Source organism: Pteronotus mesoamericanus, unplaced genomic scaffold (assembly GCF_021234165.1).
Source record: "Pteronotus mesoamericanus isolate MK-2021 breed Mesoamerican mustached bat unplaced genomic scaffold, CSHL_Meso_final scaffold_1135, whole genome shotgun sequence".
Classification (NCBI taxonomy): domain Eukaryota; kingdom Metazoa; phylum Chordata; class Mammalia; order Chiroptera; family Mormoopidae; genus Pteronotus; species Pteronotus mesoamericanus.
The window spans coordinates 365,782-382,118 of NW_026555300.1; the positions used below are offsets into that span (position 1 = coordinate 365,782).

The 16,337-nt window shown below is 41.5% G+C and overlaps 1 protein-coding gene across 1 annotated transcript; it reads left to right on the forward strand.

Moving 5' to 3' along the window:
* The first annotated feature begins 1,782 nt into the window (after window positions 1-1,782).
* LOC129081604 (vomeronasal type-1 receptor 3-like) lies at window positions 1,783-14,567 on the forward strand. The gene is made up of 5 exons (XM_054587272.1): window positions 1,783-2,129; window positions 2,308-2,542; window positions 11,953-12,088; window positions 12,458-12,525; window positions 14,559-14,567. The coding sequence occupies exons 1-5, from the start codon at window positions 1,783-1,785 to the stop codon at window positions 14,565-14,567; spliced, it is 795 nt and encodes a 264-aa protein (XP_054443247.1).
* The last annotated feature ends 1,770 nt before the right edge of the window (window positions 14,568-16,337 follow it).

Sequence of the window (16,337 nt, forward strand, 5' to 3'; positions counted from 1 at the left end):
GTTTTCTATTTCAACTTGAGAGGCAGAGTCTATCATGAAAGCCCGGGCTATCACAAGTCTGGGTAAGTGATTCTGTCGAAAAATGTGATGCTTGAAGAGTAAACTTGGTGCACTGTCAAAGCCACACAGGAACGAGGAATAATGCGGGAGCTGGGCTGGCAAAGGCGGGCGGGGTCCTCTACTGCCCACCAATGACGGCTCCTAATTTAATTTACAACGGCAGTCATTTTGGTGTCTAAGTGATAATGAAGCCTGATTTTTAAGGTGCTTAGGGACTGCAGTTCCGAGATCAACGTGCTGTTCTGTCTGCCTTACAGGAAAGCAGACTGAATTTCAGGAGTACTAGAGTTGTGCTTATAACACATTCATGCTTATGATTAAGAACCGGGCAAGTCTATAAGGACCACGTAATACTGTGCGGAATCAGTATTTGAATTAAAATTACTGGGACAGAAATGCTTTGTCTAACTGGTGTCTGAAGCAATTAATGGAGACAGTAATTGTGTCTCTATTAAAAATACCCGTGGTCCATTTTCGTTGTAGGGGTAATTCCCTCTTCAAGGTAGGGAAACCACTTAGAAAAGGATCACTTAACTAGGAATTCCAGAAAATAGGTGTCAAAAACTGAACTTACCTTGTGCTCTACTGTTTAGGGAGACCCATTTTTTTTTTAAAAAAAATTCTAATATCAAAAGATGCTGTTGCAGTTTATAAAGTGTGCACTATTCCATGCCCTAGAGATTCCATTTTATGCATGTCTCAAAAGTTTCATTATTTCTCAAAACCCATGCTTCACTGCAAGTAGTTTGACTAACTTTGATGTTAATAAGTACATAAGTGTGTGATCTGAATAGAATAATAGTTTACTTTACACCACATGCTATTTTATCATTCAGTATTGTTTTACGTCCCATAATTTTGGGTAGGGCATTTTCAGTAGTTTTCTGTGATCGGTGCCGTTGAATTTTTTCCCTGGCACAAAAGCAAATGCATCTTTCTTCCGCCTTCCTGCTCTCAAGCCATTCTTCTCTTCATCCGATGCAGCGTGTCCTGGGGCAGGTTCCTGCAGTGCTAAGTTCAGTCCGTGCACGTACGTTTATTAAGAACTCGAAATATACATCCACAGTTGCTCTTGGCTTACTGAAAATCTGTACCTGTAAAATGGAAACTCATCAGAATCAAAATTATAAAGTTACAACCAAAAGGCCAAGTAAAAACTGCACGAACTGTACGTCTGGATTATCCGAGGAGCTCGGCTGACTGGCTTTTTAGGGCAGCTTGTTGGCGTGATGCACTGCGCTTGGGACCAGCCCAGGCATCCGCAAGTTTCCGCTCTGCCCCTAACCAGGGTCTGACTGTAGACAATTCACTTAACCTCTATTTACCTAAGTTCCCCTTATCTTTATAATTAAATGATTAAAGTAATTGTAATGTCTAAATTTCCCTTACCTTTATAATTAAAATAATAGTAATGTGTGCCTCGTAGCTTTGTGAAGAATAAAGAAGTTACCGCATGGATACTCTCCTCATAGCAGTGATCCGTGCATTCATTGTAAGTTTTCTCTGAAGGTTATAAAGTCAGTCCTTGGAAATCTCTTAATAAAGAGAAACAACTAAAAAGAAAAAAAGACGAAAAAAATTAAAGAGAGCCTAGAAATATGTAAGGGAGAACAGTGAACAGAGAATATTGAGATTCAAACAACCCTCTAAATGTAGCCCCTGTATTTTATTCCCACACAGGCGCCGGGGCTGAGAACACAAAGATCAGCCACCGGCAATAGGATGGCCACCCGGGACCTGACGATAGGATTGGTCTTCTTATCGCAGGTTGTATTTGGAATCCTGGGGAATTTCTCTCTTTCTTACCATTATCTCTTCCTTCACTTCACTGGGCACAGTTTAAGGTGCACAGATTTGATTATCCGGCACCTGATAATAGCCAACTTCTTGGTCATTCTGTCTAAAGGAGTCCCCCATATAATGGTAGCCTTTGGGGTGAGACGTCTCCCCAGTGCCACTGAATGTATGCTCATTTTCCATGTTCAAAGAATGGCCAGAGCCACCTCCATTGGCACCACCTGCCTCCTAGGCCTCTTCCAGGCCATCGCCATCAGCCCCATGAACTCCAGGTGGGCAGGCTTAGCGTGAAAGCTCCCAGGGACGTCGACCCCTCCGCTGCCCTGTTTTGGATCTTTACCACACTGATAAATACCGTGCTCCCTCTTTGTGTGGTGGGCAAGCAAAGGAACACGAACATCACAAGCCAAAGAGACTATGTATTCTATTCTGTTGTTCATCATGGCAAAGCACAGACTCATTGTACGTAGCATTGCTATTGTTCATTGATGTTGTTTATTTTGTGCTCATGTTCTGGGCCAGCGGCTTCATGGTCTCCATCCTGTACAGACACAAGCAGAGGGTCCAACACGTTCGCAGGTCCCGTGTCACCTCCCAATCCTCCCCTGAGTCCAGAGCCACCCAGAACATCCTTGTCCTGGTGAGCACCTTTGTCTTTTGTAACACCCTCTCCTCCGCCTTTCAAGTTAGTGTGGTTCTTTTAAATAAGCTCAGTCAGGTGACGGTGAAGGTGTCCTCTCTCTCTGCTCTGTGTTTCCCAGCTCTCAGCCCTCTTGTTCTCATGCACTTTGACTCCAGGGCCTCCTGGCTCTGCTTTGCCTGGATAAGAAATATAAAACCCTCCTAATCTTTTCAGAAAGAAGTATATTACATGTTTTTCCAGAATATTCAGTAGTTCACTCACTCATTCACCACACATTATATCTATTTGTATACATAAAAGTGTATGTATATACCCACACACATAGATCCATAAACAGGTAGATGGATATATAAATAAAGATATATGTGTATACACACAATTAGATTCTTAGTGCCCAAGCAATAATTCTGGAAAAGTGTATGTTTAAAAATGTACTTACATGCCAAGTGAAATAAGCCAGTCAGAAAAAGACAATGATGAACACTTACAGGTGGAATCTAATGAACAAAATAAACTGAAAAATAGTACCAGAGGCATGGATACAGGGAACAGACTGGTAGCTGTCAGAGGGGCGGGGGTTGGGGGTCTGGGTGAAGGAAGGTGAAGGGATTAAGCAAATGAAACACATATGCATGGCCCATAGACACAGACATCGGTGTGGTGATGGCCAGAGGGAGGGGGTTGGGCGGTAGGTGGAGGCGGGCAGAGGAGGAGAGGAAGGGCTTGGAAAGAGGCTGCTTGGGGCGATGGGCGCACAGCGCAGTGTGCAGACGATGTTTCGTTGAGTTGTGCGCTTGAAACATGGATGGTTGTGCTCACCTGTGTCACCCCAGTGAACCCAATTAAAAATGTACTCATAATACTAATTATGACAAGCTACTCTAAACTTCATGTCTACTTTATCTGGTATTTCTCTGGCCTTCCCAGTTTATTGTTGAAAATGACAAGGAATGTGTCTTTCACTTTTCTACTTTAACTCTTACGTTCAGTTGTCTCTTGAAAAAAAAAAACCTTTTTTGAATGTAGTCAATATTTGACTTTAACAGGAGCAATTAATATATATGTGTTTAAAATAATAACGGATATATTTGGGATTAATGTTACCAATTTATTGTGTGTTCTCCATGACACCTGTTCTGTTTTCTTATTTTTTCTGTATTAACTTTCAAAATTGTTGCACTTATTGCCTGTTTTGGGGGGTTGTATTTTCAGCATCTCCTTAACTTAAGTATTGCAGTATACTTTAAAAAAATAGTCATGATGTGAAGTTAATACTTTTTTATTTGTATTTTTTAAGATTTTATTTATTTATTTTTAGAGAGGGAAAGAGAGGGAGAGAAACACCAATGTGTGGTTGCCTCTCGTGCGCCCCCGCATTGGGGACCTGGGCCACAACCCAGGCATGTGCCCAGACTGGGAATCAAACCAACAACCCTTTGGTTCACAGGCTGGTGCTCAATCGACTGAGCCACACCGGCCAGGGCTAAAAATTTTAATTGATTTAAGAGAGAGAGAGAGAGAGAGAAACATTGATTTGTTGTTCTACTCATTTATGCATTCATTGATTGCTTCTTAAATGTGCCCTGACTGGGGTTTGAAGCCACAACCTTTGCGGATTGGGATGACACTCCAACCGAGCTACCCAACAAGGGCTTGAAGTTAGTACTTTTACCTTCTACCTTGACAGTATAAGAGAATAATGACATTATTCAAGCCCTTTCTGTCATGTTACTGATGCCACAACAAACTGAAGAGGCAGGAGACTGAATGCGATGAGCAGTCGGGGACTGAGCGGACGTGACCGACTAAGCCCCGAACCGAGGGAAAGCATCTATTTTAGTAGCGGGCTTAAACAGTACAAAGCATGCAAACTAATATGAGAACCACCTGACCTGTTAATTATCAAGACTGCAGGGACAAACATTAATCTAGTTACTAAAGCCAGTTCTTAAGAGCCCTCAAGGAAGTACCATACATAGAATAACACTCATCTCTTGGTGGCGTTCCGCCTCCCCGCCGGCCAGTTTGCTGGTCAGGCGAGGATATGCAGACAATAAGCTCCTCCATGCAGGCAACTCCCTTGGCCACGTGCATCTATCTTCCGCACTTTTCAACTTTCTCTGTTATTGCAGGTATGTATTTAAACAATATATATTCACATGTCATTCATGGAAAGCTCAATGAAATTTCACAAACTGAACATATCTCTACATGCAATTCCTACATCAAACCACGGAACATGGTCAGCTTGATGGACGCCTCCCTTTTTTGTGGCTGCTCCCAGTCACTATCGCTAATGGTGACCTCTATTTTAACATTTAACATCCAAATATCTTTACCTATTTTGAACCTATTTCTATACCTATGTTATATAAATGGTATAATATATATTTTGTATTTTGTATTCTAAACTTCCATATAGCATTTCTGATATTGCATGGTGGTATCGATTATCCGTTTGCACTGGTGACAGAATTTCATTGTGTGAAAATCAAACAATTTAATCAGCATACTAATAAAGCACATATGAGTGATTTCTGTTTTGCGCTATGAGGAATGGTGCATATATGTAAATTCTAGAATGTGGTTTTTAAAAAAATTTATTTCTTAGAGAGAGGGAAAGTGAGGGAGAAGGAGGGAGAGAAACACTGATCAGTTGCCTCTCACACGCCTCCAGTTGGGGACCTGGCCTACAACGTGGCCATGTGCCCTAACCAGGAATTGAACCAGTGAACTTTTGATTCACAGGCCAGCATTTAGCCAACTGAGCCACACCAGCCAGGGCTCTAGAATGTGTTAAGAGGTGATGTGTAGAAATTTCTTTTATATGGTAATGATATTGCTGTGTCAGAGATTTACAGGCACACTTCAGAGATCTTGTGGGTTTGGTTCCAGACCATTGCAATAAAGTAAATATCAAAATTAAGTGAGTCACACCAAATTTTTGGTTTTGCAATGCATGTAAAAGTTATGTTTATAATATACTATAGTCTAGTAGGTATGCAAAAGCATTATATATAAAAATACAATGTATATACTTTAGTTTAAAACACGTTATTGATGTAGCCTTGGCTGGGTGGCTCAGTTGGTTGGAACATCATCCCATACACCAAAAAGTTGTAGGTTTGATTCCCTGTCAAGGCACGTACCCAGGTTGCAGGTGTGATCCCCAGTTAGGAGCATATGGGAGGTGACCGATCTCTCTCCCCTCCTCTCTCTCTAAAATCAATAAAAACATATCCTTGGGTGAGGACTTTAAAAAATCCACTGTATTGCCAAGAAATGCTAACCATTTATCTGAGTCTTCAGTGAGTCATAATCTTTTTGCTGGTGGAGGATCTTACGTCCATGCTGATGGCTGAAGGCCAGGTGGTTGTGGTGGTTCTTACAGTAAGACAAAGTCAGGTCTGCTTCATTGGTCGGCTCTTTTTTCATGACCAGTTTCTCTGTAGCATGAGATGCTATTTATGTATTTTTTTAAAAGATTGTATTTATTTACTTTTGGAGAGGGGAAGGGAGGGAGAAAGAGGGAGAGAAACGTCCATGTGTGGTTGCCGCTCGCGTGTCCCCCATTAGGGACTTAGCCCACAACCCAGGCCTGTGCCCTGCACTGGGAATCGAACGAGCAGCCCTTTGGTTTGCAGGTTGGCGCTCAGTCCCCTGAGCCGCACCAGCCAGGGCGGCACACAATGCTGTTTAGCGGCGTTTCACCCACGGTGGACCTTTCAAAATTGGAGTCAGTCCCCTCGAACTTTGCTGCTGCTTGTCAATTAATTAGGTTTCTGTAATATTCAAAATGCGTTTGTTGTCATTTCAACATTCTTCACAGCATCTTCACCAGGAGTAGCTTCCATCTCAAGAAACCACTTTCTTTGCTCACCCATCAGCAAAGGGCACCAATAGACTTGCTCAACACAGAGTTGCCACAAACCTTCATTTATATAAAACAAAACAAAACAACACAGTAACTGCAGAGTGTGATAAAGCAAGGTGTGATGAAACAAGGTATGCCTATCTGTTTAGTTTCAGGAGATGCCAGGTTTCCATAATGTATGCATGAATGGTACCCAACAGTAGTTGATGAGGTTCTTAGTTTATTCGCATTCTTGTCAACACATTGTCTCATGTTCGCTTTAGCATTCTGGTTATTGTGTGATGGTATCAGGTAGTGACTTTATTTTCTTGACGGTATGCAACTTGAATATCTTTTCACATGTTTACTAGTCATTGAGTAAACACTGTTTGAACGTGTTTGTTTATTCTACCCCCTTTTTTTCAGTTGTGTTGCCAATGTTTCTCCTATTGATTTATAGAAGATATTTATATATGCAGAATATGAATCTATTCTTGGTGTTTGTTCTATTAATCTAATTATCTAATAGTGATCTCTCTCTTTAGGGGCTTTTTTGATGAGGAAAAACCCTTAATTCTAGTATAACCTAATTTGTCATTTCCTCCTTTGTTTGTTTTTTTGAAGAAGTTTTTTCCTTTTCTAAGATCGCAAAGATAGAGTCCTCATCTCCATTGGCTCAGTTCTGCTGGGGAGCTGGGGACACTCAGTCTACCCATTAGAGGACCCTCTATGATTTGACAGTTTTCTCAGGGTTTAATTTTATCAGTTACTCCAGGAAGAAGATGAGAATATTCTCCTTACACCTTTGGTTGAAAGTCAAGTGGAAACAGGCCAATTACACAACAATGAAATGGAGTAATTCTGGTGAGGAAAGACTGAAGACTTAAGTAACGCCATAATACATGTTAGATGGTTCCCAAAGTAGTTTATGACCCCTAACAGAAATAAAGTAGTTTTTGACCTATAAAAGAAATAAAGCAAATGATAATAGAATATTTAGAGATAATCAGAGGGGTTTTTTTAAAGCAATATATGCATAATGGAGTTTCCATGGAAAATAACATGGGAGGGATGCATGTGCCCACACCAAGTGCTAACAGTGGCTTTCCACAAGATGTGGCACCATAACAGTTTCTGTTTTCCATTACTTATATTTTCTCACCTTTTATTAGTTCTATAATCCTTACCTGAGGATATTTTTATTGACTTTTTTAGAGAGAAAGAAAGAGTGGGGGCAGAGAGAGAGAGAGAGAGAAACATCGATGTGCGAGAGAAACATCAATCAGCTGCCTCCTGCACACACACAGACTGGGGTTTGAACCCTCATCATTTCGGTACATGGGATGATGCTCCAACCAACTGAGCCACCCAGCCAGGGCAGAAATGTCCTCCTGGCCAAGGCTATTTTCCCATTTTTTAAAAGTACATGATGACTGAAAGTAAACATTTAAAAGTTAAGTATGACTAGTGTCAAATAGGCTGAGAACATTTTTTTAAAATTTATTTTTAGATAAAGGGGAAGGAAGGGAGAAAGAGAGGAGAGAAACATTGATGTGTGGTTGCTTCTCACACGTTCCGCACTAGGGACCTGGCCTGCAACCAAGGCATATACCCTAGACTGGGAATCAAACTGGTGACCCTTTGGTTTGCTGGCTGGCACTCAATCTACTGAGCCACACCAGCCAGGGCAGAGAACATTTAGTTTTCTTCAAATGTTACTTCATATAGAATGTTTTGTACTCCCTGCATTTGTCATTGAAGAATTAGTAATAAGTATTGTCTCGTAATACTTGTGTTCCAAAATTTTCCATTTAAGTGATATTTATAAATGTTTGTTCTAGAGTATCCAAACTTTTGGCATCTCTGTGGCACACTGGAAGAAGAGTTGTCTTGGGCCACCCATTAAATATATTGCAACACGTAATCACAAAAAAATACCATAATGTTTTAAGTAAATGTACAGTTTTGTGTTGGGCCACATTCACAGCCATCCTAGGCTGCATGCGGGCCACGGGCTGCGGGTTCGACACCCCTGATTGATTGCTCCCCACATATGCCCCGACGAGGGATCAAACCCGCAACATAGGTATGTGCCCTGACTGGAAATCAAACCTTCATCCTTTTAGTCTGTGACAATGCTCCGATGAACTGAGCCATACCCACCAGGGCTCAGCAGACTCTTAACCATAGTTTCTGGTGCGACATTCCAGAACTCCATGCTTATACCAGTGTATCTACATGTACATTATGAAGGCATAAAGTGAAGAGGTGACAGAAACTCTGGGGACAGGTGGTCCAAGTTGGAATCCTCATACAGTCACTGCTTGTGTGACATTGGGTAAGTGATTACACTCAATGTGTCACTTCCCTCATCTGTAAAATGGACATTATATGAAGAGTGCCCACCACAGTGCCATTATAAGGAGAAAATGGGTTCTTAGTCAAGTGCCTGGTACAGTGCTTAAAACATGGCAAGCGCTGGGCAAATGCTTTTGAGATTTTTAAATATGCTTTTAGGTTTGCTCAATAAAAATACTATTAAATTACTTGGATCGTACGATGGTAATGTGTAGATGTCTTCACAGGAGGGATTGAGCAAAAAGGAAAAAGGACTCGTGAACATGGACAACAATGTGATGATTGGGAGGGGGAGGGTGGTGTAAGGGGACTAAATGGTAATGGCAAAAATACAATAAAAAATTAAAAATGAAAAAAAGAATATATTACAATATATCCACAAAACTAGTACTAACAGTCACCTCTTGGGATGGCTTCTTATAAGGGAGAAGCAAGGAAAAAGGAATACTTCAGGTATAATGTGTGTTGCTGTTTTATTTTCTTACAATAAAGCAGGTTCTATATTTTAGAAATGCTACAGTAAATAAAAGGATTTTCATTATATCAGGTTTGGGGCATGGAAGTTCTGAAAGACACAAGCAGAGCTTGGTATGAGGACAGCTTGCACGCATTCATCTCCATGGCTAAGTATCAGGCACAGATAAACAAGGTTCCCCAAGATCACTCTCTGTACCTGGCATCCCCGAAGAGGAGAGAACAGGCTCTGAGTTGTTCTCCCCCAAACTTGTCTGCTTCCCTATATATGATCCCCCATTTCAGGGACCCCAGACCAATTATTCCACCCTTCCTCTTGCCAGCCCTCCCATGTGGAGCATGTCCTATCTCCCCTGTGCTTTTATAACTGCGCCCTGTTACTCCCTAACTCTGTAATTCCAATTTGCTTGCCTGGGACCTTCAGCTCTCCAGCACCCCCTGATACCTCCTCCGTCTCCTGAGTCCCTCTTGTGTCCCGTGCCCATTTTGTCCACCTGTGTCCATTTATCCTCCAAGCCCCGTTTCCTCCCTGTACCCTCTCCCTCTGCCATGGACCACAGTCAGCCCCCAGGTCCTGCACCGCCACGCCTTTGACAGTGTCTCCAGTGCATTTACCCACCTGTGCCCATGACCCCCTGCACCAGTTCCCACTCCTCCCCTTTATGACTCTTGCTTCCTGACACCTGACATTCCGTCCTCTTCATTTTCTTATATGTTGCCCCCTTGTGCCCTTATACTCTGCAGTGACTATTACCCCACTGAACCCTAACCCTGTGTGCATTTTAGCCTCACAGGCTCCTCCCTGTACCCTCAACCCCACATGCACCTTGTTCTCTGCAACCACACCTTACCCACCTGCCATCTTCGCCCTGTGTTTTCTTCTTCCTGTGCTCTCTACCACACCCACCCACCGGAAGTCTCTAGTCTTCCCACTGTGTTCCTCGATCTCAAGGGGCAAAGCGAACCCTGATTTTACAATCTGGCCTATTGTAATATTCCCTTGTGGGATGTCTCAGGTAGGAACCCAGTGGGAGTCCGTTCAGTTCCCTGGTGCTTTGGTGAAGAGATGCAAGCTCGTAGAGTAATCGTTTCCGCTTTATATGGTCGTTGAAAAACAGATGGAGCAGTCATGGTCCCTGCTATTCGGGAGTGTTTAGTCATAGGGGTGTCCAACCTTTTGGCGTCTCTGGGCCACACTGGAGGAAGAAGAGTTGTGTTGGGCCATACATTAAATACACAAACACCAACAAAAACCAATGAGGAAAAAAACGATTTTAAGTAAATTTACGATTTTGTGCTGAGCCACATTCAGAGCCGTCCTGGGCCGCATGTAGCCCGTGAGCCACACGTTGGACGCTGCTGGTAGAGCAAGTAGTTAAACGGTTGAACTCAGGACGCTGGGGTAACTCGAAGGAAGGGATGTTTTACAGGGGACTTTGGTTTCATGTGGGACAGACAGTTCCCTTTCTCTATTGTGTGAGTTTTGAGTCACCCGGGTAGGACATCTATGTACACAAGAGTTTCTGTTATTATTATTTGTATTAGTAAGTTCCTTGACCTTAAGAATAAAATACCTTCTGATTTTTCCAAGAAAACTCGTTTTACATTAAATTACTTGTTATTTTTATGTTATGAAACAGACACAGGGTCTTTTTTTAAAAATATTTTATTTATTTTTAGAGAGAGGAAGGAAGGGAGAAAGAGAGGGAGAGAAACATCCAGATGTGGTTGCATTACACATGCCCCCTGCTGGGGACCTGGCCTGCAACCCAGGGATGTGCCCTGGCTGAGAATTGAACTGGCGACCCTTTGGTTTGCAGACGGGCACTCAATCCACTCAGCCACACCAGCCAGGGCCGGACACAAGGGTCTTAAATAGATTAAAATTATATCAACTTTGGGAATTTCTGTTGGGCAGGCTTTGCAAAGACAAGAGTATGTGTGGGGAGAACATTTAAGAAATACTCTCTTAGCAAATTTAAATACACAGCACGGTATCATTATCTGTGGTCTCCCTGCTGCACATTCGATCTCCAGAACTTACTCACCCTGCATAACTGAAACTTTGAACCTCTTGGCCAACGTCTCCCAATTTCCACCACCCTTAGCCCTTGGCAACACCATTCTCCTCTCTGCTTTTAATGAGTTTGACACTTTAGAATCTAGATATAAATAAGACCATGCAATCTCTGTGTTCATGCGTCTGGTTTATTTCACTTAGATAAGGTCCTCAAGCTTCATCCATTTTGTTGCTTATGGAAGGAATTTCTTTTTTAAGGCATAATACTATTTCACCCTCTCTCTTTCTCTCACGATTTATGTCACATTTTCAAAAGGCCTTTGTTTGAATCACCAGGAAGACCATACTCAACACCACTTCATATTTCCTAGTGGCTTAATTTTAAAAAAGGACACCCAATGTCAGTGGAGGAATTAGAACGCTCATATATTGCTGAAAGGGAAGTACAATGTCCATTCACTTTGGAAAACTCCCAGGCACTTATCATTTCAAATATTTCCTACCCATTTACAACAAGAAGTTAATTACACAACAATGAAAAAAATCCTCCGGACGACTAGTCTAAACTCCCGTTCTGTATCCTCCTATCCACCTATCTTTAGGTTCTATTCTACACTGGCATTTTGAAAAATCAATGACAGGGAGATACAAAGAAGCACTACTGAAAACAGCTCTGAGGGAGCAACACGGGCCCCAGGAGGGAACGAGACGAATATCCCATTTATGGGCCTCACTGCTGACCTGCAGGACCGTAACTTAGAGGGGAACCCGGTTCCCCAAGGGATCTGCGTGTTCATTAAAGCTGAAGTGTTCCCCTCTGGGTTCCTCCTACGTCACTTGAGGAGTTTTAAGAAGTTCTACCAGCTGAGTGCTCCTCCACAAGGTGGGATAACTGCTCTGGGTGGAGCACCACTGTTTAAGGAGGGGCTCCAAGGGATGCTTAGTCGAGCCCAGGGATTAGCAGGAGGGCTCCCGAAAGCACCTATGAGAGTGGGGCGCTCTACTGGGTTTGGGGTTCAGGAGAGCAGTGTACGTTCTCACCTCTGTAGGAGTTTGTGGATATCTGTGGGGGGGGAGAGAGCAGCTGAAAAGAAGGAAAAAGCCGGGAAGTGTCCATGTGGGAGCTCTCTTTTGATAAAGGACGGGAGAAAGTGGCCTTTTCAGCATTTCCAGTGTTTTGTGCCTGTGAGTGTGGTGGGAACAGATAAAAGGGCTGTGCTGAGGCTTCTGACGGCACATTCTCAAAATGCAGACTTGACTCCGGAGCCCAGCCCTGAGCAGGAGCAGGAGGAAGAGCAGGACGACACGGCTGCTTCTCAGGTAAACAATGTGTCCTGGGTTAGAGGCCGTGTTTGCTTTTCCTCCTAAGAGCAGTGGGTTTAGAACCTGCAACCTTTAATTCTCTCCTTCTGATGTTCTTGCCTAGTGAAGTTGTTTTGGTTACTTACTTTTTTCCCTTTTCTTCCTATGATTGTCAAGGTCAGCAGTTTATATACGTCTCTCCTTTGTCCCAGAACCTTCTCTGCATTCTCCATCCAGGCTCCCAGAGGGCATGAAGTCCTGCCAGAGTTAATGACCTCCAAACACTGAACACATGCCCTCAGTGATGACAGATCAACTTGGGAAGGCGCCCACGTCCAACATCCCTGTTGGGATGGACTCAGAGGCTCGGGTATCAGTGAAGAAGGGACCTGCAGATTTTAGGTTCATGTGGCTGCAGCATCACCTCTGTGGATCGGGATTAAGAAAATGCTCATTTAACCAGGACGACAGTAGTGATAAAAATAGCTCAGACAGTTCTGACAAAGAAGAGTACTTTGAAGAGACTTGCTCGCTAGATTAGTAAGAAGACTTGCCATTTAATAGAATGCACTATTAGAGTTACAGAACGTGAGAGGTACATATGGATTGATATTTGCATAAAACTAATGTTTTTTGGTGATCGGATTTCAGATTATTATTTATGTATTTAAAAAAATCTCTTAATCCTCACCTGAGGATATTTTTTACTATTGATTTTTGGAAAGGAAAAAAAGGGAGGGGAAAGGGTAGGGAGAGAGAGAAACACTAATGTGAGGGAGAAGCATTGATTCGGCCCTGAGTGGTGTGGCTCGGCTGGCTAAGCATCACCCTGCAAAGCAAAAAGTCGCCGTTCTGATTCCCCATCGGGGCACATGTCTGGATTGCAACCAGGTCCCCAGTTGGGGCATGTGCAAGAGGCAAGTGATCGATGTTTCTCTTTACACATCGATGTTTCTCTCCCTCTCTTTCTCCTTTCATACCCCTCTCTCTAAAACTAAATAAAGAGAAGAAAAGAAAAACATCGATTGGGTTGCCTCCCTACACGCCCTGACTGGGGATCGAACCCGCAACACAGGTATGTGCCCTGATCGGGAATTAAACCCGCACCCTTTCGGTGTACAGGATGATGCTCCAACCAACTAAACCACCTGGCCAGGGCAATTTCCTTATTTATGTACTTTTGCCAGTAAAGTCACAGCAGCGATGACATGTCCTTCCGTGTGCCTCAATCACCACATTTCCATTGTTGCAGTTCACCTGGTACTCACTTGGCTGAAGTGCTCTCTGCACCATAAAGTGAATGTTTTTTCCCTTTATCATTAATAAGGGTCATGGAGGGATTTGTTGAGAGATGTGCAAAAACCATCACATTTCATCTGGAAACTCCCCCTTTCTTCTTAGCTTCTCTCTGCTTTGGAAAATGAAGGACCTGATCTTTCTCTGTTATAGATTATTGGCTGTTGAAGTGGAGCCTTTAATCAGTTGGGCCTTGTTCCTGTAAATTTTCATTACATTCCACACTCATGTCATAGAGGTATTCTGCTTCACTTACTATATTTTCCAGAAACATATTATCAGTGTATATTCAAGGGTGTTACAATATTAAAATATAGCTCACCACAATTGACACTTAGAGATTTTCAAGGAAATGAAAGACTGAGAAAAAAAAAACTGAGAAAAAGTAACTCTAATTTATATTATTGTGTGTGTGTTCCACTGCCAATTGTGTTTATAAAATGCAAACTCTCATCCACAAATTGAGTCACTATTTTTAATGGAATGAAATTAATATAAGGTTAGCCATGTTAAAGTACAATTCAGGGGCATTTAGTACATTCACGATGTTGTACAAATATGGCAGGTAGTTCTAAAATATTTTTATCAGCCGCAAAAGAAACCCTTTCCCCACTAATGAATTACTCCCCTTTCACTCTTTCTCCCACTCCCTGGAAACCACTAATATGCTTTCTCTTTATGGATTTACCTATTCTAGACATTACGTGTAAGTGGAATGGTGTGAAATGTGACCTTTTTTGTCCGATTTTTTTCAGGTACAATGATGTTTTTGGTTGATCCATGGGGTAGTGTGTATCAGGATTACATTTCTTTTTATGGCTGAATAATATTCCATTGTATGACTATATCACATTGTATTTATTCATTCATTGGTTGAAGGATATTTACAGTAGACTCCAGCTTTTGGCTAATGGTAATAGTGCTGCTGTGAACTTTTGTGTACAAGTATGTGACTATTGTTTTTCAATTCATTTGTGCTTTTGTCTAGGAGTGGCATTACTGGATACCACAGTTGACGTTCTTAAGGCCCTACCACAGTATTCTGCACATTGGCTATATCATTCTATCAACAACGTATCAGCATTCTAATTTCTCCACATCTTTTCTCATTTATTTTCACTTTTACCATAATCATCTTAAACAGATGTTTCCTGTTTTTGATTACTGCTTGTATTTGTCTAGTTATAATTTTTTTGACACTTAATTTTTTTCATTATTATTCCTTGTGTGTTCCTAGGAATTTACCAATATCTTCTAGGTTATGTAATTTTTATATAATTATTAATATGATTTTCTTAAAATTATTTTAAAAATTTCTGTGACATCAGCCCTGGCTGGTGTGGCTAAGTGGGTTGGGCATTGGCCTGCAAACCAAAAGGCTGCTGGTTCAAATCCCAGTCAGGGCACATGCCTGGGTTGCAGGCCAGGTTCCCAGTTGGAGAGGCAACCAAGAGATGTTTCTCTCTCACACCGATGTTTCTCTCCCTCTCTCCCCTCCACCTTCTCTTCCCTCTCTCTAAAAATAAATAAAATTTAAAAAAATTTCTGTGACATCAGTTGGAATAGTTCCTCTTTCATTTCTGATTTTTGAATCTTCTCTTTCTTAGTGTAGGTGAAGGTTTGTAATTTTTAAAATCTGTTCAAAAAAAACCAACTCTTGGTTTATTGATTTTCATATCATTTTTCTGGTCTCTGTGTTATCTGTTGCTGCTCTGATCGTTTTTACTTACTTATTTCCTTCTATTAAATTTAGTTTAGTTTTTTTGAGGTATATAAGCAGATATTTGATTTGAGATCTTTCTGCTTTTTTAATGTAAGTACTTAACAGTACCTTTTAGTGCTGGTATCACTGTATTTTGTCAATTTTAGTGTTTTCTATCTTTATTTTTATCCAGATTATTTTAAAAAATTTGTTGCTATTTCCTTTTTGACCTATTGGTTTTTTAAGAATGGGTTCTTGCCATGGCAGGGTTGCTCAGTTGGTTAGAGCATTGTCCTGATACTCAAAGGTTGCAAGTTCAATCTCTGGTCAGAGCATATGCAAGAATCAACCAATGAAAGCACAAATAAGTAGAACAACCAATCAATGTTTCTTTCTCTCTCTCCCCCATTCTCTCTCTCTCAAATCAATAAATTCTTTTTAAAAAATGAATTCTTTATTTTTTATATTTTGTAGGTTTTTCTGTTTTGCTTCTGCATTTGTTTCTAGTTTTATATCGTTGTGATTAGATACTTCTATGAATTCAATTTGTAAAATATTTTTAAGATTGGTTTTGTAGACTATTATGGAGGATGAGTTCATATGTGCTTGAGAATAATGTTTTCTGCTGGGTTGGGTGCCATGCCTCTCTCTGTATGCCTGTTAGGTTTCTTGGGTCTATAGTGTTATTCAAATGTTTCATATTTTTATTGGTCTTGTGTTTGGTTGTACCTATAAGTAAAACCTAAGTAGTAAAGTCTCCTATGATTATTGGAAATTGGGTCCAATTTCTACCTGCATTTCTGTCAATGTTTACCTCATATATTTGGGAGGT

Coding starts and splice junctions, on each gene's coding strand:
- LOC129081604 (XM_054587272.1), top strand. CDS start 1,783: ATGGCCACCCGGGACCTGACGATAGGATTGGTCTTCTTATCGCAGGTT. Junction 2,130..2,307: donor ATCAGCCCCATGAACTCCAG/GTGGGCAGGCTT, acceptor ATCATGGCAAAG/CACAGACTCATTGTACGTAG. Junction 2,543..11,952: donor CCCTCTCCTCCGCCTTTCAA/GTTAGTGTGGTT, acceptor GCTGACCTGCAG/GACCGTAACTTAGAGGGGAA.